A 26348-nucleotide genomic window follows, 5' to 3' on the forward strand; every position below is an offset into this window, starting at 1 on the left:
GCTCCTGGCTCCTGGCTCCGGCTCGGCCCAGCCCCAGCCATTGCAGCCATTTGGGGAGTGAACTAGTAGATGGAAAATCTCTCTCTTTCTCTCTCTGTATTTCCCTCTCTCTTTCTAAATCTGCCTTCAAGTAAAAAGATGTATTTATTTTTAAATTTTTATTTCCTTTTTTTAAAAAAAAAAGATTTATTTATTTGAAAGAGTTACACAGAGAGAGGAGAGGAAGAGAGTCCCCCATCCATTGGTTCACTCCCCAGATGGCCACAACAGCTGGAGCTGGGCCGATCCGAAGCCAGGAGCCAAGAGCTTTTTCCTGGTCTCCTGTGTGGGTACAGGAGCTCAAGGACTTGGGTCATCTTCCACTGCTTTCCCAGGCCACAGCAGAGAGCTGGATTGGAAGTGGAGCAGCTGGGACTAGAACTGGCATTTGAGATGGTGGCACTGCAGGCAGAGGATTAACCTACTGCACCACGGCACCGGCCCCCCATAAATAAATCTTTAAAAAAGAAAAAGGCAGAGCGACAGAAAGAGGTGTGTGTGTGTGTGTGTGTGTGTAAAGAAAGAGAGAAAAATCTTCCTGTTTTAAAATGAGATACAACCATCACTAGTTTTTTTTTTTAAAGATTTATTTATTTATTTATTTGAAGTAAAAGTTACACAGAGAAGGAGAGGCCTTCCATCCTCTGGTTCACTCCTCAGATGACTGCAATGGCTGGAGCTGTGCTGATCTGAAACTGGGAGCCAGGAGCCAGAAGCCAGAAGCTTACTCTGGATCTTGCCATGCGGGTGCAGGGGCCCAAGTACTTGGGCCATCTTCTACTGCTTTCTCAGGCCATAACAGAAAATTGAATTGGAAGTGGAGCAGCTGGGACTTGAACCAGGGACCATATGGGATTCCAGCACCGCAGGCGGCAGCTTTACCTGCTACTCCACAGCATCGGCCCCATCACTGGTTCTTTACGTCCCAGGAACAGCCAGTACTATGCCACCATAGGCATAGGAACTCTATCCTGGGTCATCTCTGTGGATGGCAGAAACACAAATACTTGAGCCATCATCTGCTGCCTCTCAGCCACGTTAACCAGAGCTGGATTGGAAGTGGGGTACCAGGTACTCAAATCTACCATTCCTGTCTGGGCTGTGGGCATACCAAGTGACACCTTAACACACTGAGCCACGACAACACCTGCTCCCAAGTTCTCATTTTGTACATGTTCTCCTTTAATTTGAGCCTGTAGTGCTTGCATTAGAATTCTCTTAAAAAACATAATGGGTTTTATAAAAATCGTAGTGGCATTTACACCATTAGATATAATACACTTTTGCAAATATGTTTAGGATTGGAATCTTTCTAGTTTAGGCTCTTTAAAAATGTTCAGGGGGGGCCGGCGCTGTTGCACAGCAGGTTAACGCCCTCACCTGAAGTGCCAGCATCCCATTATGGATGCCGGTTCGAGACCAGGCTGCTCCACTTCTGATCCAGCTCTCTACTATGGTCTGGAAAAGCAGTGGAAGATGGCCCAAGTCCTTGGACCCCTGCACCTGTGTGGGAGACCAGGAAGAAGTTCCTGGTTCCTGGCTTCAGATCAGCGCAGCTCTGGGCCATTGTGGCCAATTGGGGAGCGAATCATCAGATAGAACACCTCTCTCTCTCTCTCTCTCTCTCTCTCTCTCTCTCTGCCTCTCCTCTCTCTTGTAACTCTGACTTTCAAATATATAAATACATCTTTAAAAAAAAAAAAAAACATGCACAGGACAACACCCTAAAGATTCCTAGAAGGGGCTGGCGTTGTGGCACAGCGTGTAAAGCAACCACCTGCAGTGTCGGCATCCCATTTCCCACCGGTTCGAGTCCTGGCTGCTCCACTTCCAATCCATTTCTTTGCTATGGCCTGGGAAAGCAGTGGAAGATGGCCTGGAAGAAGCTCCTGGTTCCTGGCTTCAGATTGACCCAGCTCCAGCTGCTGCAGCCAGCAGATGGAAGACCTCTGTCTCTCTGTCTTCCTCTGCCTCTCTGTAACTCTGCCTTTCAAACAGAAAAATAAATATTTTTAAAAAATAAGATTTTTAGGCCGGCGCTGAGGCTCACTCTGCCTTGCGGCGCCAGCACACCGGGTTCTAGTCCTGGTCGGGGCGCCGGATTCTGTCCCGGTTGCCCCTCTTCCAGTCCAGCTCTCTGTTGTGACCAGGGAGTGCAGTGGAGGATGGCCCAAGTCTTTGGGCCCTGCACCCCATGGGAGACCAGGAGAAGCACCTGGATCCTGCCATCGGATTAGCGCGGTGCGCCGGCCGCAGTGCGCCAGCCGCAGCGGCCATTGGAGGGTGAACCAACGGCAAAGGAAGACCTTTCTCTCTGTTTCTCTCTCTCACTGTCCACTCTGCCTGTCAAAAAAATAAATTAAAAAAAAATAAGATTTATAGAAAACCTGTTATTTAAAATTTATGGTTGGTTAGGCACACCTTTAAAACTCATGGATAGCCTTTTGTGTGACTGAAATGTATTATGAACCACAGCTTTGACTCTTTCTGAGGTCTTTACAAAGGCTGATACAGAACCACCAGGAGTCGTCTTCATTCTGTGTCCCAGAGGAAGCTCCTGGCTCCTGGTTTCGGATTGGCACAGCTCCAGCCATTGCAGCCAACTGGGGAGTGAACCATCAGATGAAAGACCTCTCTCTCTCTCCCTCTCTGCCTCTCCTTCTCTCTGTGTGTAACTTGACTTTCAAGTAAATAAATAAATCTTAAAAAAAAAAAGAAAATAGATCCAAGTAAAAAGTAAGAGTGGGAATAAGAGAGGGAGGAGGTGTACAGTTCGGCACGTATTCCCACAGACGTACTCCTAAGGGTAAAGCTAAAAACTTGCCGAGGGACTCCAAATCCCATTAAACTGGGTGGTACTAATGCCATCTTACATGTTAAATTGATCATTATTAAATGTGTAACTGATCATATAGATAGGATTAAGTGTCAAAGAGATCATATAAATAAGACCAAGTATTTGGTAATAACAATAGATATTAGATAATAGAACTAGATAATATAGATAACTAAATTAGATAATTAGATAATATATAATAGAATTAAGGAGAGGATGATTCAACATGGGAAGTAGGCACACAGCAGACTCAGAATGACAAACACCTTAACAGCACTCTGATCTCAGAATCAGTCCTTAAGGCATTCAGATATGGCTGAAAATCCCATGAGAGCATTTCAAGCATGCAAAACCAGACACTGTGGCAAAAAATGATCTACAAGAAGGATCTCTGTGAGTGAGATCCCAGTGGAAAGAAGGGACCATCAAAGAAGGATGTACTTTTCTCTGAAAGGAGAGAACTTCCACTTTGTTTATGGCCCTGTCTAAATACTGACAGAGCTTGTGGACTCAAAAGGCTTCCATAGAGCCTTGGGTGCTCACTAACAGCATACATCAGAGTGTTAATTGTTAAATTAACAACAAGATTCACTGTGCACTAACTTCCCATGCAGGACCTCTGTCCTCAATGAGTTGGTTTATGAGACTTAACTGTAAAACTTGTTCTCAGTTTGTGTGTGTGTGTGTTTGTGTGCAAACTGTTGAAATATTTACTTAGTATAGAGTTGGTCTTCTGTGTATAAAGTTAACTGAAAATGAATCTTAATGGAGAATGGGACTGGGAATGGGAGAGGGAGGAGGTATGGGAGGGTGGGTATGGTGGGAAGAATCACTATATTCCTAAAGTTGTACTTATGAAGTTTGTATTCCTTAAATAAAAGGTGTCTTTGGGATAGAAAAATAAATAAATAAATAAATAAATAAGGAAATGTGCTACTGTTAATTCTATGTGTTGTATATGAGAAATTGATACCCAATTGCACAACATAAGGGAATAGCATCAATGGTTACAATAGATTTCACCTAGATCTCCTCAGTCATTTGATTCAATCAATGGATCACCTATCGGTTCTTTGTTAAAAACTGTTAAATAAACTAGACTTGTTATGCTCCTACTGATTTTGTTCTGTATTTTCCTTTTTCAAAAGGAAACCATTTATTTACTTATTTGAGGTAGAGTTACAGAGAGAGAAGGAGATAGAGAGAGAAAGGTCTTCCATCCACTGGTTCACTCCACAAATGACCAAAATGGCTGGAGCTGGGCCAATCCAAAGCCAGGAGCTAGGAGCTTCTTCTGGGTCTCCAGGTGCAGGGGTCCAAGCACTTGGGCCATCTTCTACTGCTTTCCCAGGCCCATAGCAGAGAGATAGGTCAGAAGAGGAGCAGGCAGGACTCGAACCAGCACCCATATGGGATAGTGGTGCCACAGGTGGAGGCTTAGCCTACTATGCCACAGTGCTGGCCCCTGTATTGTCCTTTTTAAACTTTATACCAGATGCCTGTCAAAAGTCAACTCCTAAGCAAATAATGCAGGCCCAGCACTTTGCAATGATAGCTATTGCCTACAAATGATAGAACTGAGCTTAACAATAGACTCGAGGTAAACAATAGACTCAAGAGTATAGGATAATGACTGACCAGGTCGAGATAGCAAAGAGAGGGTCTAACAGTGAGGACTGTCCTTGAATACGACATTACAAGAGTTAGAGGACCTGTTTCTGTGTCTGAAGAATTTATGCAGATTTCCAGGACCCCAATTATAGGATTCTGGATAACAACTGAGCAAATGATCAACTTTTCAAAATACAAAGAAACTGGCATGCCTATTTTCCCAAAGATTTACATCCTACTCTTCCAAATAGATAGAGGCAGAACTGTTGCCAGGAATGGATGAAGCTAGCAGTGAATAGTCAGAGAGTTGGAAAATAACATACCTGTGTACCCCAGTGCCTTAACCTGTTTTGGATGCAAGAGTTACTTGGCCCAGCCATCTGGTCAGGCTCCTTGTTGACCTAATAAATTTACAAAAGTAACTGAGGGGTCGGCGCTGTGGCTCAACAGGCTAATCCTCTGCCTGTGGTGCCGGCACACCGGGTTCTAGTCCTGGTCGGGGCGCCGGATTCTGTCCCGGTTGCCCCTCTTCCAGGCCAGCTCTCTGCTGTGGCCCGGGAGTGCAGTGGAGGATGGCCCAAGTGCTTGGGCCCTGCACTGCATGGGAGACCAGGAGAAACACCTGGCTCCTGCCTTCGCATCAGCGTGGTGCACCGGCCGCGGCGGCCATTGGAGGGTGAACCAATGGCAAAAAGGAAGACCTTTCTCTCTGTCTCTCTCTCTCTCACTATCCACTCTGCCTGTCAAAAAAAAAAAAAAGTAACTGAGGCAGCACCTGATTTAGTCTCTCAAACTTCCCAGTATCACCTGGAACTAGGGAAAACGTCTTGGCAACCACTCAACTGGGTAAGTTACACGGTTCAAAGTTCTGGGAACTGAAGCCAGAGAAGGCACACCAGGATACTGACACAGCTCTTCCAGCAAGCTGGTGGCTGTTTTCTAAAGCATGCCTTCTCCCCCACTTTTTTAAAATTTGACAGAGTTAGTGAGAGAGACAGAAAGGTCTTCCTTCTGTTGGTTCACCCCTCAAATGGCTGCCACGGCCGGATTGTGCCGATCCGAAGCCAGGAGCTTCTTCCTGGTCTCCCATGCGGGTACAGGAATCCAAGCACTTGGGCCATCCTCCACTGCCCTCCTGGGCCACAGCAGAGAGCTGGCCTGGAAGAGGGGCAACCGGGACAGAATCCGGCGCCCCGACCAGGACTAGAACCCGGTGTGCTGGCGCCGCAGGGCGGAGGATTAGCCTAGTGAGCCACAGAGCCGGCTAAAATCAGGAAATTAATACTGACTCAGTACTATTAACCATGAGGGCACTATTAAGTTACTGCTATCTTGAGGAAAGTACTTATTTCAATGGCTACTAAGAGTGAAAACATGTGGAACACTCTGTCCCACCTGAACAGGAAACAGAAACTAGCAGCAGACCCACAGGCTTGAATCCATCACAGCTATCCCGGGACACCTGGGAGTCTGTCCCACCTCCACCGTTTCTCCCTTTCATTCTCAGCTGGTTTATCAGAAAAGCAAAAGAATCTCAGATGTTAACTGAGAATTACAGAAAATAAAATGAACTTGTGATAACTGACGCTGTCTAGAGGAAGATTTCTCAGTCATCCCTGATGGGTATTCTTTGCTGAAGGACAAAAATTACAACAATTTAGTTTCAAGATCTTAACTGACTTAAATTTGTAAATATATATTTTATTTTACACACACACACACACACACACACACCCCTCCTATATGGTGGTTCATTCCCCAAATGCCTGCAGTAGTCTCAGGCCAGGGCAGGAGTAGTCTGTGTCTCCCACATGCATAGCAGGAAGCCAACTACCTGAGCCGTCGCCTACTGCCTCTAAAGAGCACATAGCAGGAAGCTGGAGGCAGGAGTTGGGACTCCATCTCAGGCACTGGGATGTGGGATGCACGCATCCCAATGGCTGTATTATCAGTTGGCCACTCCCACCTTTGCTTCAGTTTTTATTTCCAGAGTCAGGCAACATGTCATTCCATAAAATAGCACACAGGTTCTGACTGGCTGAGCAGAGTAAGTGGAGTTTTATAGACAGAGACGGTCTGGAAAACAAACAAACCAGAAACCAGTGGAGCAGACCATACACACATACTCTTCCTGTATCTACAGTTATTGCCTTAAACCAGGTCCCATTGCCTTAGCATTTCCTGGCTTCTTGCACCACAGCAGCACATGAAAGGATACCACATTGTTCAATTGGGATTCACTGTCCCTCACCACCTGACCCAAACACAGGCAGTCAGATAACTTGTAGAGACAGAATGCTTTGTAGGGATGAGGTGTTATGGAGCATCATGGAAATAAAAATACATGGTGCTGGTTCTGCTCTCTGGAGGGTTAATCAGATGCCTGCACAGAGCCTTGTGTTTTTTGCAGAGCAAAGTTTATAAGCAGAAACCAAAACCCAAAGAAAACAATAATAAAAACCAGAAACAAAGAAAAAGGGGCTTGGTCATTTCAAGGTTACTTTCCTTGTGAGGCAAGGGGACAGGACGGGACCACAGAAAATAACCTGGTCAACAACAGTTTACTCTCGGCAGCCAGTGATTCTCCTATGGTCTTGCCTCAGATGCTAAACTATCTGTGATTTGTCACATCTGTTAAAGTGGGCACCTTAAGTGAGTGATCTAAACTCAGTTCAGTGAAATTACTCATTATCTTGAGGTGTACTGATCACAGGTGACTCAGTAATTTTTTCTAAAGCCCAGCCTTTCCATAATGGGTTTGAAACTGAAAGGCAATGAACCATTAGTGGAAAAGTTCAAGGACTCTTAAGAGAAATTCTGCTCTAGATCAAGCAAGGAATCACGTCCATCCATGAAGTCCTCCCCACTAATATATGGCACAGAAATTCATTTTTTGTTTCATTCCAGAAACAGCATGACACATATCTGGATATTGAACTCAGCCACTTCATCTAGCTGCTACATAAGCACTGGAATTTGTGTGTGGGGCCAATCTTCTCATGAACATAATTTGTTGCTTTTTGTTTTTGTTTGGATGTTTTTTAATTCCAGAGGCAAGGAGAGAGAGAGAGAGAGAGAGAGAGACAGACAGACAGACATCTGCTGGTTCACTCCCCAAAGTGGTAGCAAGGGGGAGAGGGCTCAAACCAGCTCTCCCACATGGGCCACAGGGACTTCAACTTCAGCCAGCGTCTGCTGCCTCCCAGGGGCAGCTTTCCCATGAAGCTGGAAGCTGGAGTGCAGCAAGGACTTGAACCCAGGTAATCTGATTCCAGACAGAGCCCCCAACACCTGCCCTGCAAAGTACTCCTTACAGCAGCTCCTTTGCAGACCCTGGGCATCCCCTCGCAGCTGGCCTGCTCACTGCCTACCTCTTCTTTGGAGTTCCTAGGCTCAGAACTCCACAGAGGAAGGTGCTTTTGAATGGTCCAGCTAAGCCCTGGCCAGGTGCTTGGCTGCTTTCCGCTCATGTGCCTAAGAGACATTTCTATTTCTTTTCACAGCGAGATGGGCATCAGGGAAGGGGAAGGAAGGAGACAGCAGCCCAGGTAGATGCTGTGTAACAGTGCCCCTAGTTGGGGGATTATCCTGTGACAATTTAAAGAGCAGCCGATGACCAGATGGCAGTTACTTCAGTAGGTGGAATGGCGAGCTCACTGACTCAGATTTGGAGCTTAATCTGATCATCCTTTTCTCAGGTTCTAAATATTTACTTAGCTTCTATTTGCCAAACATCTTCCATGTACCCTTCTCTCTTCACCCTGCTGGGGGCCCGGGAGGCTGAATCGTCCTGTTGGGTTTAGCCAAATCGATTGCAAGATACTGAATGGCAACATGACAGCGAGCTCCAGATGTGTTTTCTCCTCCTGCTGCCGCATCACCATGGCTTGCCTATGTCCCCCTAGAAAGGCCCTTAGAAAGGCTCCTGCCAGACAGCCCTCCTCCCTTGAGCCTTCAGGCACAAAATTCTTCCCCAAACCGTGTGGAGCTTTTCTGAAGAAAAAAAAAGGGGGGGGGGGATCTTGTCGATGCCTTTGTAAAAAAATTCCCTTACAGGGGCCCGTGCTGTGGCACAGTGGGTTAATGCCCTTTTCTGAACGCAGGCATCCCATACGAACCCTGGTTCAAGAAGGATGCTCCACTTCCGATCCAGCTCCCTGCTATGGCCTGGGAAAGCAGTAGAAGATGGCCCGAGTCCTTGGGCCCGTACACCCGTGTGGGAGACCCGGAAGAAGCCCCTGCCTCCTGCTTTGCATCAGCACAGCTCCAGCCGTTGAGGCCAACTGGGGAGTGAACCATCGGATGGAAGACCTCTCTCTCTCTCTGCCTCTCTTCTCTCTGTGTAACTCTGACTTTCAAATAAATGAATAAATATTAAAAAATTCCCTTATAAATGCTCCTCAGATTGTCCACTGTGCCATTTGCTTCCTGCCAGAATTCTGATACCACCCAAACCTGACACTGCCACGGAGGGTTTTATTTTTTTTTATTTTATTTGTGAAAGGCAGAGTTACAGAGACAGAGCCAGAGAGATATTTTCCATCTGCTGGTTCACTCTGCAAACGGTCACAATTGGAGCTGGGCCTGACTGAAGCCAGGAGCCTGGAACTCCACCTGGTTTCCCACGTGGGTGGCAGGTGTCCAAGCACTTGGGCCACCTTCTGCTGCCTTCCCAGGCACATTAGCAGGGAGCTGGACTGGAAGTGGAAAGGCTGGGACTTGAACTGGCATTCACACAGAATGCTGGTGTTGCCGTTGGGAGCTTAACCTGCTGTGCTACAACACACAGCCCATGGCAATGAGTTAAGATGAAAAACAGAACTCATTTTGATGAAGCCACAGGTGTTTGGGGGCAGTGCTTTTACCTTAGACCATTTATTGTCACGATACCTATTTTCAGATAAGGATTCAGGGGCTAATTAAGTACACTGCTAAAGATCTGCAAGGTGTTAAGGAGCAGAGTGGCATTCGAAGCCAGGCAGGTCTGACTGTACAAACATCAACCTGTTCTGAAGCGGCTGCTCCTGTTACCACCGGCTCTGCTAAGGGACTGAGGGGGAAAAGAGGGAGGGACCTGGACCACGTCCTCAGGGGATCGCCTGAATGGCAAGCACCTGGGATACATTTCATCTGAAAACACGTTCAGGGCCGGCCTTTTGGCACAGCAGGTTAAGCCAGCACTTGTAACACGGGCATCCCACCCAGGAGTGAAAGTCTGATACTTCCGATCCAGCTCCCTGCTAATGTCTGGAAAGCAAAGGATGGGACAAGTGCTTGGGCCTCTGGCACCCATGGGGGAGACCCGGACGGAGTTTGGCACTTCGCCCTTCAGTCTGCTCTGCCCGGCTATTGTGGATATTTAGAGTGAACCAGTGGATGGGAGATCTCCCCCGACCCCGCCTTTCAAATACATTTTTTTAAAAAAGGTTTTAAGATCTACTTATTTGAAAGGCAGAGTGATAGGGGAAGCGAGGGGGAAGAAGAGACGGAGAGAGAGGGAGGATCATCTTCCCAGTCCGCTGATTGACTCCCGGAGTGACTGCACCAGCAGGTGCGCACCAGGCTGTCAGAAGCCCGGAACTCCATCCAGGTCCCTCCGGTGGGCAGCAGGGACTCAGGCACTTCAGCGATCGCCTGGGCTCCCCAGGGTCTGCGTTAGCAGGAAACTGGAGGCAGAAGCCCGGGACTCGTTCCCAGGCATCCTGAGGAGGGATGCGTACTTCTCAAGCAGAATTCGTCGCAAATCCAAATTCCTGGCACTGTGTTCCTTCCCTTCAGTCCTGTGGCTTCGGCGGCCTTTCCACCTCGACCTCGACTGCTACACGTTGGACTTCGCCTCCTATTAGCAGCCGGGTTCTGAGCGGAGCGCGCCGGAGCGCCCCGCGAAGTCTGGAGCCAGGCCCGGCCTGCAGCGGGCAGCCAATGAGAGGCCCGCGAAGGATTCTGCCCACCGTCGCGTCGCTAGGAGGCGGGCCCGCAGGGGCAGACTGGGACTCCTAAAAGTAGTGTCCCCTTTTCTCCAAATTGGAATGGCGGCGTCGGTGAGCGTGGAGCCCTCGGGGCCCTGCTGCTGGGACGAGCCGCTGCGCATCGCCGTGCGCGGCCTGGCCCCCGAGCAGCCCGTCACGCTGCGCGCGTCCCTGCGCGACGAGAAGGGCGCGCTCTTCCGGGCCCACGCGCGCTACTGCGCCGACGCCGGCGGCGAGCTGGACCTGGCGCGCGCGCCCGCGCTGGGCGGCAGCTTCGCGGGGCTCGAGCCCATGGGGCTCCTCTGGGCCCTGCAGCCCGACAGGCCCTTCTGGCGTCTGACGAAGCGGGACGTGCGGACGCCGCTGGCCGTGGAGCTGGAGGTGCTGGACGGCCACGGCCCGGAGCCCGGGCAGCTCCTGGCCCGCGCGCTGCTGGAGCGCCGCTTCCTGCCGCCGGGGGTGCGGCGCCAGCCGGTGCGCGCGGGCCGGGTGCGCGCCTCGCTCTTCCTGCCGCCAGGTGAGCCGTCTGCTGCCCTAACTGCACCTGTCTTCCTGAGAGGCCGTCCCCTTGGCCCTTGTTCTTTCCCCTGTGGACATCTGAGAGACAACAGCGCTATCGGAAGCTGGTTAGGGAAGCAGCTCATTGGCCTCGCCCCACCCGCTGAAGCAGACCCTGAGTTTTGACAAGACCTCCTGCCCTGAGTGATTGCTCTGCGCATTTAGGCTGGAGAGCAGCTGCTCATCCCTGGCGCACCAGCCTGACAGTAGCAAGAGCAGGGAACTCGTTAGAGATGCACCTTTCTGGCCCTTTCCGATTTAATCCATCTGCACCGTTAACCTGCAAGCAGCGGTCTGAGTTGTGACCACCCTTCCATGGCGATCCCGAGGCAGCCGGACTCTGAAAACCGCTGTCTAGAAAAACGGGCTTGAAAGCTTGGTGTACTCAGGGAGAACTGTTCTCCCATGAGTGCCCGGCTGTTCCTGTGCCCTTGACTTGTGTACGTGCCCACAGGAACAGTCTGGTGAAGGGGCAGGAATGATCAGGTTCATTTGATATGCAAGAGGGAAATTTTCCTGTGACTCGTTTGAGTGACCCTAATACCATTGTGAAACATGAAAGAAAGGAAGTAAAATCGAGAAGTGGTTCTTTGGTAAACAATGTTAAAATAGTGTAACAGATACATACAACTAACAAGCAAAAAACCAACAGTGCTAAGGGGTGTTTGATAAAAAGTCTCTCTCCAGTATGAAATCCTTCCACTTGACCTCAGGGGCAACTACACTTCCTTCCGGTTGAGATACTATTTTTAAACCTCATGTTTTCTAGGGACTCTGGAATGGAGTCACTGCCATTTTCTGATTTTCCGCAGTCTTTTAAACACTTTCTACCTTCTCCTGATTTCTACTTGCAGTCAATCAGGTTATGCTCATTCTCCCCACTCCTGCGCGGACCCTGCCTCTAGCCTGAGCTCCCTTCACACTGTAGTCAGTCCTTGTTTGGTCACCTGTTCCACTGATAACACTTCTGAAAGCCAATCAACAGTCATTTCCCATTTGAAAATGCCTGAATGCCCTTGTCATAGCAGTTCTTCCTCCAGTAATCTCTCCTGAATTACACACAGGTCTCTTTTGCAGCATTCCTTATAATAATGAACAACTGAAGATAACCTAAATTTCCATAAGTTAAAGAATAATCTTATGTGTGTACTTTGGAATATTCTGCAACAGTTACGTTTGATCTGCAGCAGGAGTGGAGCGGAACCCGGAGAGCCCGCAGCAGTTCCAGCAGCGTAGCAGGCCAGGTGACCCTCACAGCCCATAGGGGCTGCAGCTGCGGCAGTCGGCCCCAGTCACTTTCATTGCAGCAGTGAAGCCGCTAGCCACCCAGGACCTCAGCACTGCTGACACTAAGCCTGGCACCACAGAGAGCGGTGCCTTGAGTGGCCTCCCATCTACGAATCCTGCTGGTGGGGACCAGATGGTCATTGCATGAAAGGCTCTGGGAGCAGTGTAAGAAACAGAAATGACACAGGAATGACACCAAGGAAGATGTTTTATACAGCAGACTGCGGTACAGGAGAACAACCCCAGCAAGTCCCTTCGCAGTGCAGCAAATGCAGAGACTGGGGTTGGATGTTGTAATCGGGGGAAATGGTGTGGAGGCAGCAAGTGCTGAGGCCCTGGTGGAGCTCCAAAGCAAGGGAGCAAATGTGCAGCAGATCAGACCCGACCCAGGTGCCCTCCACATGGCAGGGGTCCTCCCTGGCGTGAGCAGCAGAAAATGCCCAGAGAAGTGAGAGTGGGGTAAGAATAAGGGACCAGTGAGTAATCCCAAGGCCAGGCCCAGCCATGCCTGCTCCTATCACGGGCAAACGTTCCAACCTTACACGTGGAGACCCTGTGGATGTCAGCCGCAGTATTCCATCCCTGATATTTGGGGAGAAGTGATCGGAGGTGCTGACCACCAACGTGCAGGAGAACAGCGTAGACCTGGGAGACAGAATATGTACCTGGGTTATAGACCACGATTCCACAATACAGCCTAGAGAGGATCGCAAAGAAGATACGGAAACCCATGAAGAAAAGAGTCAGGGTCACTCAACCTCAGTACTACGGCGTCAGGTGCAGATACCTGGAAAACCCTAAACCACAAGATGACAGAAAAGTGACCGGGGCTGGCATTGTAGTGCAGAGGGTTAAGCCACTGCCTGCTACGCCAGCTTTCCATATGCAGGCTGGTTCAAGTCCTGGCTACAAGCCAGCTTTCTGATAATGTGCCTGGGAAAGCAGCAGAAGATGATCCAAGTGTGTGGGCCCCTGTACCCATGTGGGAGACCTGGATGGAGTTCCAGGATGCTGGCTTCGGTCTGGCCCAGATCTTGCCATTGTGACCATTTGGGCAGTGAACGAGCAGATAGAAGATCACTCTCTCTCTCTAGCTCTGCCTTTCACATAAATAAACAACTTTTTTTTTTTTTTTTTTTTTTTTAAAGCAGCAGATCCACCAGCTGAGAAGTCATCAGTTCTGGAAGCTGAGCAGGGCAGGGCTGAGTAGGTTGGAGGGGTAATGAATAACACATTTGCCGACCAGGAATCAAGACTGACTAAGCTCTAGTGACTAAAATGTGCTGATGTATTGGGGCTGATGCTTGGTGTAGCAGGTAAAGCTACCTCCTACGGTGCCGGCATCCCACATGGGGCCTGGTTTGAGACTTGGTCACTCCACTTCATTCCAGCTCCCTGCTAATCTGCTTGGGAAAGCAGCAGACAATGGCCCTAGGGCTTGGGCCCCTGGCCCCACTTGGGAGATCTCAAAGAAATTCCTGGCTTCAGTCTGTTCAAGCCCTAGCCAGTGCAGCCATTTGGGGAATGAACCAGCAGGTGGAAGATACCTGCTTTTTTCCTTTCTCTTCCTCTCTGACTTTCAAATAAATAAATCTTAAAAAAAGAAAAAAATGTGTTTAAAAAGTGTGCTGATATAGGAAATAGGGTAATAGAACAGATTCTAATTCCTAAATTGATACAGTTGTACTTCAAAAGGTTCACAGAAAATACATATTATGAAAAATTAGGCATATATATATATTTTTTTTTTTTGACAGGCAGAGTGGACAGTGAGAGAGACAGAGAGAAAGGTCTTCCTTTTGCTGTTGGTTCACCCTCCAATGGCCGCCGCAGCTGGCGCGCTGCGGCCGGCGCACCGCGCTGATCCGATGGCAGGAGCCAGGTGCTTCTCCTGGTCTCCCATGTGGGTGCAGGGTCCAAGGACTTGGGCCATCCTCCACTGCACTCCCTGGCCACAGCAGAGAGCTGGCCTGGAAGAGGGGCAACCGGGACAGGATCGGTGCCCCGACCGGGACTAGAACCCGGTGTGCTGGCGCCGCAAGGTGGAGGATTAGCCTACTGAGCCGCGGCGCCAGCCAGGCATATATATTTTATTTTGAAGATTTATGTAATTATTTGAAAGACTAACAGAAAAAGGGAGAGGCAGAGAAAGAAAGATCTTCCACCTGCTGATTCACTCTCCAAATGGCTACAACAGCCAGAGCCAGGCTAGGCCAAAGCCAGGAGCCTGGAGCTCTATCTGGGTCCCACGTTCTTGAGCCATCATCCTCTGCTTTCCCAGGTGTGTTATTAGGGACCTGGGTTTAAAGTGGAGCAGCCACCAGCCCTTGGATATGAGACGCTGTGTTGCAAGTGGCAGGTTAACCTGCTGTACCACAGCATTGGATCCATATTTCAAAAATTTTTTGCACCAAAATAAATTTTTATTTTATTTTTTCTCACAAACTTTTTAAAGTACCCTTGTGTGTGCATACAAATATATGGAAGCATGAAATATGATATAAGTAGTGTAAATAGTTGGGGAAAGGCAGTTCTTGGCTATTTATGTAGGGAAAAAATTAGATCCCTACCTCACATCATAAACAAAAATGAACTCCAGATAAATTAAAGATGTATTTGTGAAAAATAAAAAGTCAAAACTACTGGAAAAAAATGTCATTCATATCTTTAGGAAGGATTTCTTACGTAGATCCAGATAGCAAAAACTATAAAGGAATTACAGAAACCTCAGTGAGACAAAGGTAAAATGTATGCAACAGAAGATGTTTATGATAAATTGGACAAAATTATCAGAATCCAGGATTTTTTTTAATTTTTAATTTTTTTATTTAATGAATGCATTTTTACATAGATACCAGAATATTTTTTAAAAACTATAGGTCAATGACATATAAGTCTAGAAAAATGGGCAAAGGATAGAAAAAGTCAATTTTTAAAAAGGAAAAAAGTACAATAAACCTATAAAGAGACTCAACTCCTACTTAGTGATCATAGAAGATACACTTTGCAGAGAAAGAGTTTAGCCTAGCAATTAAAACACTGGGTTAGGATGCCTGCATCCGATATCAGACAGCCTAGGTTTGATTCCTGGCTCCAAGTCCCAATTCCACCTTCCTGCCAATACAGACCCTGGGAGGTATCAGTGATGGCTAAAGTAGTTGGGTTCCTACCACCCATGTGGGAGACCTGGATGGAGTTCTTGGCTCCTGGCTTAGGCCTGGCCCAGCCCTGGCTTTTGCAGGCATTTGGTGCAATAAAGCAGCAGATAGGAGCTCTCTCGCTGTCTCGCAACTGAAAAAAAAAAAAAATTACAAAACTATTGTGAAATACCTTCTCATACCCTTAAAGGCAAACATTTAAAAAAATCTAATTATCAAGTGTTAGTGAATATCTAGTAAAGCAAAACACAGCAGATCAAAGATCTATTTGTGTCTCTCTGTCTTTTAAGTGGAATGAAAATAACTAAATTAGAAAATAAGTATTTGAAAGATTACAACTACCTTAAAAGAAACAGGTAAATTCAGGTCTATTCGTCAGCACATTATCCATGTGCAGATGTATCTTTCCTCAATTTGGGAAGAAAAAAAACACTGAGTTTTTGTTAGTGGAGACCTGGGGATCTATGAAAGCGAGTGGGGATCGAATGTAGATTCAGTTTGACTTTTGATGGCTATCTTGAAAATTATAAACTTTGATATAAAATGTCAAGATATACCTGAGAATTTGGAATTTTTTCCTTGGGTTTCTAAGAAGACCAAAGATGGCTTGTGATACCACAGTACTTGGAAGCAAGATCAATCAGAATTTTGAGTTACAAGCATCAAAAACAGACTGTGGGTTAAATAGGAAACGAATTTATTCCAAGGCCATTGCTTCAGGAACACAACTGATCAGTAGAATGGGGAACCAGGATCAGAAAGCTGAGAAGATCCAAAGGAGACTGGAGAGCAGGAACCCCAGCTAAGGTCACACAGCTCATGCCACCACTGGACATCACTAAGCTGGCTACTCAAGGCTGCTGTGGAGTCACTGCAAATACTGCTGCCCTGAATAAATTCTAAACCATTTTACCTCTTTGCGTTGCTCACTGGAACTCAGTATGGAATGGTCCAGTAGCTGAGTCTAGGTCACAAGGAGAGGAAGGATGTCTCTATTTTTTTTTTTTTTTTTGTGAAAGTCAGGGCCCTGTGTCCCCCCAATATATCCTATAAATAAAATATTCTTTCAAAATAGAAAGGGAAATTTGGATACTAGGCCACTTACTTTGTGTCTCTGAAATAAATAAGAGTCAGACACCAAAAGTAGTTGGAGGACTAGATCTGTGTTTTGTTTCTTCCCAAGGCCCCGGGCCCTTTCCTGGCATTGTGGACATGTTTGGAGTTGGAGGTGGCCTGCTGGAGTATCGAGCCAGCCTGCTGGCTGGCAAGGGCTTTGCTGTCATGGCTCTGGCTTATTACAACTATGACGACCTCCCCAAGAGCATGGATACCCTCCACCTGGAGTACTTTGAAGAGGCCGTGAACTACCTGCTCAATCACCCTCAGGTTAGCTGTTGCTTTAGTATTTCGGTTTAGATGGTAGGTTCCTAAACACTTGCTCTAGCCAAGGTTAGCTTTTCAACTCAGACACCTAAGGATGCTCTCTGATAAAATATTTAGTCCCTCTTCCAAATTCAAAGAGAATTTCTGAGCTTGGAAGCATCTCAGAGGGCTTAGAATTAGTGGGACAGTGTGATGTTTGAATCCTAGGTAGAGTGAGCAGGTGTTCTGGTTTATCCAAGGACAGGAGTTTCCAGTACATGGGCCTTTCAGTGCCAAGACCAGCACAGTCACAGCAAACCAGGAGCAGCTGTCACTTCAGCAGCATCACTGCCTTCTAGCGATGTGAATTTGTCTCCAAGCTCCAGGTTTTTGTAAGGGTTAAGTAAGTGGCACTTGTGAAGCCTCTGAAATAGGGCCTGACGTCGGTAAACACATATTCATTCATGCAGCACGCATAAGAGGGCTAGGCACAGGGTGTACACTGGGAGGAAGTCAAAGTTCATGTTCTCATGAGCTCAGAGCACAGTGCAGGGATAAGAGAGGGAAGGAGAGTCAAAAAGTAACTTAAACTGTCAAAGCTTTAACAAGGAAATAAGCAGGGCCCTGATGAAGGATAGAAGTGGAAGTGGATGGGTCTAGAGAGCTCAGGAAGTGCCTCATCTAGGTAAGATTGAAATGAGACCAGTTATCAGCAGCAGTAGTAGTGTTGTCAAGGGTCTAGGAGATAATTCTAGCCATTATTTGTTTATTCAAAAGGCAGAGTGACAGAGGGAGAAGGGGGCAGGGGGAGAGACAGAGTCAGAGACAAAGAAAGATCTTACATCCACTGTTTCAATGCCCAAATGGCTGCAACAGCCAGGCCTAGGCCAGGGTAAAGTCAAGAGCCAAGAACTGCACCTGGGTCTCCCACTCAGGTAGCAGGGGCCCAAGTACTTGAGCCATCCGTTCATAATTCCTCAAGAACACAAGCAGGGAGCTGAAATTAGAAGTGGAGTAGGCAGGAATCAAACTGGTACTCAGATGTGAGATGCCAGCATTTTGAGCAGTGGCTTAACCCACTGTACTAGCCCCTGTTACATGTTCTTAAATCTTTTGGTATCTGCTCTTACTTAAATGTTAAAAATTTGGGGCCGGCACTATGGCACAGTGGGTTAAGCTGCTATCTGCCATGCCAGCATCCCATATGGGGAACAGTTTGAGTCTGGCTGCTCCACTTCTGATCCAGCTCCCTGATAATGTGCCTGGGAAAGCAGCAGGTGATGGCCCAAGTACCTGTGCCGCTGCACCTATGTGGGAGACCCAGATGAAGCTCCTGCCACCTGGTTTTGGCCTGGCCTATCCCTGGCTGTTGGAGCCATTTGGGTAGTGAACCAGTGCTTGCTCACTCCCTCTCCTCCTCTCTATTTGTAACTCTTTAAATAATAAATCTTTAAAAGAAATGAAATGGACCCACAAGCAGATTAATAATTTAGAATTGCCAAATAGACTTGCACTGATTCTCTGGCTTTTTTCTTGTGCCTACAAATACTGTTTCCGTTAATTTACAACTTACTTGAAAAAACAACCTGTTAACTTCAAAAAGAAAACTTCATTAAAGTTCAGGCTTTTTTTTTTTTTCTTTTTTAACAGGCAGAGTGGACAGTGAGAGAGAGACAGAGAGAAAGGTCTTCCTTTTCCATTGGTTCACCCCCCCAATGGCTGCTGCGGCCAGCGCGCTCTGCCGATCCAAAGCCAGGAGCCAGACGCTTCCTTCTGGTCTCCCATGCAGGTGCAGGGCCCAAGTGCCATCCTCCACTGCCTTCCCAGGCCACAGCAGAGAGCTGGACTGGAAGAGGAGCAACCGGGACAGACCCGGCACTCCAACCAGGACTAGAGCCCGGGTGCTGGCGCCGCAGGCGGAGGATTAGTCTAGTGTGCCGCGGCACTGTCCAAAGTTCAGGCCTTTTATTCCTCAGTACAAGTGCGCTTGGACCCTTACACACAGATGGAGAATTATTTAGGTTCATCTTAGACTTCTTCAGATTACCATGAACTAATTTGAGTGAAGACCCCATTAAAGTATAAAAGCATTAGAGACTAAACACTAAATATATTTTTTAGATTTACTTGTTTATTTGAAAGGCAAAGTGACCAAGAGGAGAGGTAGAGAAAGGGAGAGATAGTCCATTACTGGTTCACTCCCCTAATGGGAGGGGCAACAGCTGCAGCTGGTCCAGGAGAAAGCCAGGAGCCAGGAACTCCATCCTGGTCTCCCACGTGGGTGGTAAGTACTTTCACCATTATCTGCTGCTTTCCCAGGCTCATTAGCAGAGAGCCGGATCAGAAGAGCAGCAGCCAGACTCTACCCAGCACTGATGTCCTAAGTCACAGTCTAGCCTGTTGCACCACACACCAGCCCTGCACACATTTTTTGCATTTGCTTAACTGCTTATTATTGATAGGCATCATGCAAAGTGCTTTACATATGGTGTCTCTTTTGATCATCATATAGACTTTAGAGCATAGGGATTAGTGTTATTTTACTGCAAAGGAAACTGAAATTTATATAGGCTTAGTAATATTTTAAAGATAGGATTTGGGAGAGCTCAGATTCAGACCCTGGTCCACCTGGCTTCCATGAGTGGGAAGTCCTTGCTGTACCACACAGTTCATTCATTCTTCTTTCTCCTCTGTCCGCTCAGGTGAAAGGCCCAGGGATTGGGCTGCTTGGACATTCCAAAGGGGGTGAACTCGCTCTTGCCATGGCCTCCTTCCTGAAGGGCATCACAGCTGCCGTCATAATCAACGGTTCCATAGCTAATGTTGGGGGGACCTTACACTACAAGGACGTGACCCTGCCCCCTGTGGGTTCCAACAGACGTCGAATCAAGATGACCAAAGAAGGCTTTGCAGACATTGTGGACGCCATGAACAGCCCTTTGGAAGGGCCTGGCCAGAAGAGCCTAATTCCTGTGGAGAGGTCTGAGTGCACCTTCCTGTTCCTTGTAGGTCAGGATGACCACAACTGGAAGAGTGAGTTCTACGCCAATGAGGCCTCTAAACGCCTCCAGGCCCAGGGGAAGGCAAAGCCCCAGATCATCTGTTACCCAGAGGCAGGGCACTACATCGAGCCCCCGTACTTCCCCCTGTGCCGGGCTTCCCTGCACGCCTTGGTGGGCGGTCCTGTGTTCTGGGGAGGGGAGCCCAGGGCTCATGCTGTGGCCCAGGTAGATGCTTGGAAGCAACTCCAGACTTTCTTCCACAAGCACTTGGGTGGCAAAGAGAGGAAAGTCCCCGCAAAACTATAATTTTTATTTGATTGTGTAGCATCTCCTGGGACTAGCCGCCAGAATTAGTATATATTCTTTTTTTCTTGTAACTTCTTAGACTCCCCCACCCTACTGTTAAATTGAACTTGCCAATAAGAATTGGCTTTTAAATGTTTTATAAATTGCACGTCTCATCAGTGTGGGAGGGAGTGATTGTGCAGAAAACATGAGAGGTGATAAAAGCATACCTCTTACTATTGCACACATGCCACCAACAAGGCTTCACTCAGAAAGGAAGGGGAATGCTGATTATCAGTGCCTGCTCCACAACTGGAGTTCAATAATTATTTGCTGGGGGGCCAGCATTGTGGTGTAGCAGGTAAATATGCCACCTGCAGTGCCAGCGTCCCTTATGGGCACCAGTTTGTGTCCCAGCCATTCCACTTTTGATCCAGCTCCCTGCTAATGGCCTGGAAAGGCAGTGGAAATTGGCCCAAATGCTTGGGGACCCTGTACCCACATGGGAAACCTGGATGAAGCTCTTGGCTTTGGCTTGGGCCAGCCCTGGCCATTGTGGCCATTCGGGGAGTGAACCAGCAAATGGAAGATTTTCTCTGTCTCTCTCTCTCTCCCCCACTGTCACTGTCACTATCACTCTTGCTCGCTAACTCTTTCAAACAAAATAAATAAATGATTTTTTTGAAAAAGCATTATTTGCTAAATTACTGAATAATAGAGAAATAATTGCCTACTTTAAAAGAAAGACATTGCAGTTAACCCTTCTTATCTGTGGATTCCAAATCTGTGGCTTAAACCAACCACAGATGGAAAATTTTCAAAAAACCACATGAAATATTGTTTACTAAACAAGCACAGACTTTTTTCTTGTTATTGATCCCCCAAATAATGTAGTAAAACACTATTTCCATAGCATTTTCATTGTTTGAGTTGTCCTTTGTCATCTAGAGGTTTTAAAATACCCAGAAATGACTGCAAATATTAAAGCTGTTTTAATATCAGATTTGAGTTTCTACTTTATAAATAAAAGTAACATCTTAGCTATAAAGTAATTACTAGTTAGATATGAACTACTAAACATTTTCAAAGTTTCAGTCCTTTGACAACTTCTCTTTGGATGAATAAAGATTCTCCTAGCAAACAAATTTTGTTGTTTTGTTTATACACATGGACCTTATGATCTAGTTTTTATAAAAACTCAAGAGATTATTTAGGTGAAATATGTAAGTGATTTTAACAATGATAAACATTATTGGGCCAGCGCCATGGCTCACTTGGTTAATCCTCCACCTTGTGGCGCCGCGACCCCATATAGGTGCCGGGTTCTAGTTCCGGTTGCTCCTCTTCCAGTCCAGCTCTCTGCTGTGGCCCGGGAGGGCATTGGCGGATGGCCCAAGTGCTTGGGCCCCTCACCCGCATGGGAGACCAGGAGGAAGCACTTGGCTTCGGATCGTTGCAGCGCCGGCCGTGGCGGCCATTTGGGGAGTGAACCAATGGAAGGAAGACCTTTCTCGCGGTCTCTCTCTTGCACTGTCTATAACTCTACCTGTTAAATAAATTTTTAAAAATGATAAGCATGAAAATAATTTAATATTCGTGTTATAAATGTCCACAGTAAAATTTGTGTTGTTACACCTGCGTCCCATATTGGAATGCTTGGCTTGGGTCCCTGCTCCTCCACCTACAGTCCTGCTGTTGCACACCCTGGGAGGTAGCAGATGATGGCTTGAGTGATGGGGTCCCTACCACAAACGTGGGACATCAGGAATGAATTCCTAGCTCCTGACTTCAGCCTAGCCCAGCCCTAGCTGTTACAGGAATTTGAAGAGTGACAAGGAAGTGGAAGATATGTCTCATTCTTTGCATTTTAAATAAATAAATTTTTTAAAGAAAAACTTAATTTATGATTATTGTGTTTTGTTTTCTTGTTGACTTTTTTAGCGAGTAGGTGTTTGGCATCCCATACAGAGAGGGATGGCCTGCCTCTCCTCTCTTAATGTAACTCTGACTTTCAGATATATAAATCAATCTTTAAAAAAGAAGAAGAAGAAGAAGTAGAAGAAAAAATGCGGAAGCAGAGAGAGAGAGAGAGAGAGAGTCTTCCATCTGCTGGTTCCTCCCCAGATGGCCACTATGCCTGGAGCTACACCAATCTGAAGCCAGGAGCCAGGAGAGTCTTCCAGGTCTGCCATGTGGGTGCAGGGTCCCAAGAACTTGGGACATCTTCCACTGCTTTCCCAGGTCATAGCAGAGAGCTGGATTGGAAATGGAGTGGCCAGATCTCAAACCAGCGCCCACATGGAATGCCAGCACTGCAGGCAGCGGCATTATCTGGTACACTACAGCGCAGGCCCTGTGATTAATTTTTAATTAAAAAAAAATTGCTGCGGCAGGTGTTTAGCCTATTTGTTGGAATCCCCCGAATTCCATATTCGAGTACCTGGGTTCAAATCCTGTCTCTGGCCCCTGACTCCAGATTTCTGCTAATGCAGAAGCTGGGAAGCAGGAGTGATGGCTCAAGTGACTGGGTTCCTGACCCTATGTGGGAGATCTGGATTAAGTCCCCAGTCCTGACTTTGGCCTAGCCCAGCATTTGGGCAGTGAACCAGTGGACAGCAGCTGTCCCTGTGTATGTGTGTGTGTCTATCTCTGTTTCTCTGCCTGTAAAATAAATCCTGTTTTGAAACAATAAATTCTTGGGGCTGGCGCTGTTTCATAGTAGGCTAAGCCTCCACCTGCAGCATCCCATATGGGCACCAGTTTGTGTCCTAGCTAGTCCTCTTCTGATCCAGCTCCCTGCTAATGTGCCTGGGAAAGCAGCAGAGGATGGCCCAAATCCTTTGGCCCCTGCACTCACATGGGAGACCTGTATGAAGCTCCTGACTCCTGGCTTTGGCCTGGCTCAGCCCTGGCTGTCATGGCCATTTAGGCAGTGAACCAGTAGATGGAAGATTGCTCCATCTCCCGCTCTATAAATAACTCTGCTTTCAAATAAAATAAATCTTAAAAAAAATATATAGGAAGCTCATGGTAGAATAGTGGTATAAATAACATAGCAGTGAACCAGCAGAAGGAAGATCTCCCCCTCTCTCCAATTCTGCCTTTCAAATAAAAATAAACAAATCTTAAAAAAAAAATAAAATAAAAAGAAGTGGACTCTGTGACTTCCTTGACCAACAGGGTATGACAGAATGATGCCACAAAGCTCCCAGACTCCTGGCAATGGATGGGAGACTCCTCTCTCTCCCGCTCTCTCTGTAACCCTACCTTCCAAATAAATAAATAGATAACATTTGAAAAAAAAAACCCCACATATGATGAGAGCTGTACATGCTTGTTACACCTGAAACTACGCTCTATAAAACATGAAAAATCAAGTACGGGCATTTGGCTGCCACAGTAGTCAAGAGGGTGTTTGGTACCTGCATCCCTTATTAGAGTGTTGCAGTTGATTTCTCAACAATGTTGCAGTGGATTCAATTCTGAGGAGAGGAGCGTGGTGGGGTCAAGAGGCGCGGAGTCACCACACAGACCCCGGGAGTCGGATGAAAGCAGGCCTGAGGCCAGCAGCCTGCACACTCCCTTATTTGAGTTAGTACAATAGCTTATATAGCCACGACCAGCCAATCCGGTCAAGGGGCGGTCTATGCTCCCAACCAATCACAGCCTGTTGCCAGGCAGTTTCCAAAGCCATCCAGTCACAGCCTGTTGCCAGTCAGGCTCTTGTCCCCAGGCAGTTTCTGAAACCATCCAATCATGGCCTGTTGCCAGTCAGGCTCTGTTGTCATGTGGTTTCCTCTGTTCGCCTGTGGTTTCCGAAGCCATCCAATCACGGCCTGTTGCCAGGCAGTTTCTGTTGTCAGCAGCCATCTTGGCATGACCTTTTCACCTCAGCGGCCATCTTGATATGACCTTTTCACCTCATTCCACCACATTAGAGCCTCTGTGTTTGAGTTCCAGCTCTGATTTTGATTCCAGCTTCCTTCTAACATACCTGGGAAGCAGCAGGTGATGGCTCAGGCACCTGGATCCCTACCATCCACATAGAACTGGTTTGAGTTCCCAGATATTGGCTTCAGCCTGGCCTATTCCTGGCAGTTGTAGGCAGCTGGGGAATGAATCAATAAATGGGAGATCTATATCTCTATCTCAAATAAATAAATAAATAAATAATTCTTTCATAAAATGAAAAGTCTTCTTGGGTAAGGATTCAAGTTGTAAATATAGAGGCTTAGGGATCGTCAGAAAACGTCTTGAGTAACTTAAAACTTCAGCAATGGACAGAAAAGGAAAAATGAGGGAAGGCAGTTCTGCTCTCTGTACTATTTGAAAAATACTCCTGAAGGCCAGCGCTGTGGCACAGCAGGTTAATGCCACAGCATGCAGTGCCGGCATCTCATATGGGCGCCGGTTCGAGTCCCAGCTGCTCCCCTTCCAATCCAGCTCTCTGCTATGGCCTGGGAAAGGAGTAGAAGATGGCCCAAGTGCTTGGGCCCCTGCACCGCACCCACGAGGGAGACCCAGAAGAAGTTCCTGGCTCCTGGCTTTGGATCAGCTCACCTCTGGCCGTTGTGGTCATTTGGTGAGCGAACCAGCAGATGGAAGACCTCTCTTTCTCTCTGGCTCTACCTTTCTCTGTAACTCTCTTTCAAATAAATAAAATAAATCTAAAAAATAAAAAGAAGAAAAATACTCCTGGTATTCTGTACACATATTAAACTTGGTATGCAAAAGATGAGACACTGATAAAGGGTAATAGTTTATATATATGAGTAAAACACTACATATTGTTTATATATACATATATGCATATAGCATATGTGTGTGTATATGGAGAAAATATACATCATACATTATGCCTACATACCTACAAAGCCATATTCAAAAGTTGGACTTTTAGTATCTACTAAAATCTACTAAGACTCAATATTCCCATTCTCTATGATACAGCAGTTCCGCTGTTCCATGTTTCCGCTATAATGTTTACGTCCATCAAAAGACAAAAGATGGGGCATATGCCCTGGCCTGAAGTGCTGTCATCCAATATGGGCGCCGGTTCTAGTCCTGGCTGCTCCTCTTCCGATCCAGCTCTCTGCTGTGGCCTGGAAAAGCAATAGAAGATGACCCAAGTCCTTGGGCCCCTGCACCTATGTGGGAGACCCGGAAGAAGCTCCTGGCTCCTGGCTTCGGACTGGCGCAGCTCTGGCCATTGCAGTCAATTGGGGAGTGAACCAGCGAATGGAAGACCTCTCTCTCTCTCTCTTTCTCTCTCTCTGCCTCTCCTCTCTCTGTGTAACTCTTTCAAATACATAAAATAAATCTTTTTTAAAAAAGACAAAAGATTTTTCAATGTCCGTAACACTATTCCTAATAGTTCCAAACTGGGAACTACTGAATGCAGGAAAATAGACAAACTCTTTTACAATCCATCACACGTGGAATGCTATTTAGCCGTGGTGGTGAATGGCCTATAACCATACCCAGCAATATTGATGATTCTCACAAATACGCGGACTGAAGAACACAAGCACTAAAGAAGACATGTTGCAGGATTCATTCCCGCAAAGTCCAACGGGAAACTACCCAGAGGTGCTGTGGTCAGGATAGAGTACCTTCGGGAAAGAGAAAAACGCCTGGGGCAGGACTAGGGTGGCAGCAGGGGGCCCGGTACTGATGTTTAGGGACCCACGTGCTTGGTTACATGGATATGCATGCATGTTCGCAGGCTATGCTGGGCTTGTGACGGTTCACTGACCTCTGCCTGTGGGCTTTTCGTAGGTAAGTTTGCTACAGTGTCCCCCAAAAGGCATGTGTTGGAAAGTTCCAACAGTGGAGAAGTGGGATCATTCGGAGGCGGCTCTGCGTTCATGCCCTAGTGGTGAGATTGGGCTGTTTACCCCGGGGTGGGCGGCTGATGAGATGACCCGTGTGTCCCCTCCCTCCGCCCTCTGGCCGGCTCTTTCGCCCTTCCACCGTGACACAACAAGCAGGACCGCAGGTAAACGTGGAGCCCTCGGCCTGGGACTCAGCCTACAGAACCGCAGGACAGACATCTCTGTCCTTCCATCATCGCCCAGTCCCGGTATCCTGCCAGCGCAGCACACAATGGGCTACGACAGAGGTCAGCTTCGGGACGAGGAATGTCTGAAGTCGCCGTGGCGCCCACGCAGAGGCTGCAGTTCGCTCTGCTGTCATTCACGGGCCGTGTCCCCACCAGCAGGGCTCCCGACTGTCCCTCCAG

The 26348-nt window shown here is 47.4% G+C and overlaps 1 protein-coding gene across 2 annotated transcripts in view; it reads left to right on the forward strand.

Annotated features, from left to right (window-relative positions):
• LOC133751568 (acyl-coenzyme A thioesterase 1-like) overlaps positions 1-21110 on the forward strand; it is a 38471-nt gene extending 17361 nt beyond the window's left edge. Inside the window, exons 1-3 of one of the 2 annotated variants that reach the window (XM_062181679.1) lie at positions 10516-10972; positions 16642-16844; positions 19523-21110. In XM_062181679.1, coding sequence (XP_062037663.1) covers positions 10516-10972; positions 16642-16844; positions 19523-20128 — 1266 coding nt within the window. In that variant the 3' untranslated portion in view covers positions 20129-21110. Of the gene's footprint in view, positions 1-10515; positions 10973-16641; positions 16845-19522 lie in introns of those variants that run through there. The other variant, XM_062181680.1, reaches the window with a different exon arrangement.
• Positions 21111-26348: the final 5238 nt, after the last annotated feature.

Source organism: Lepus europaeus, chromosome 22 (genome assembly GCF_033115175.1).
Source record: "Lepus europaeus isolate LE1 chromosome 22, mLepTim1.pri, whole genome shotgun sequence".
NCBI classification, from domain to species: Eukaryota; Metazoa; Chordata; class Mammalia; order Lagomorpha; family Leporidae; genus Lepus; species Lepus europaeus.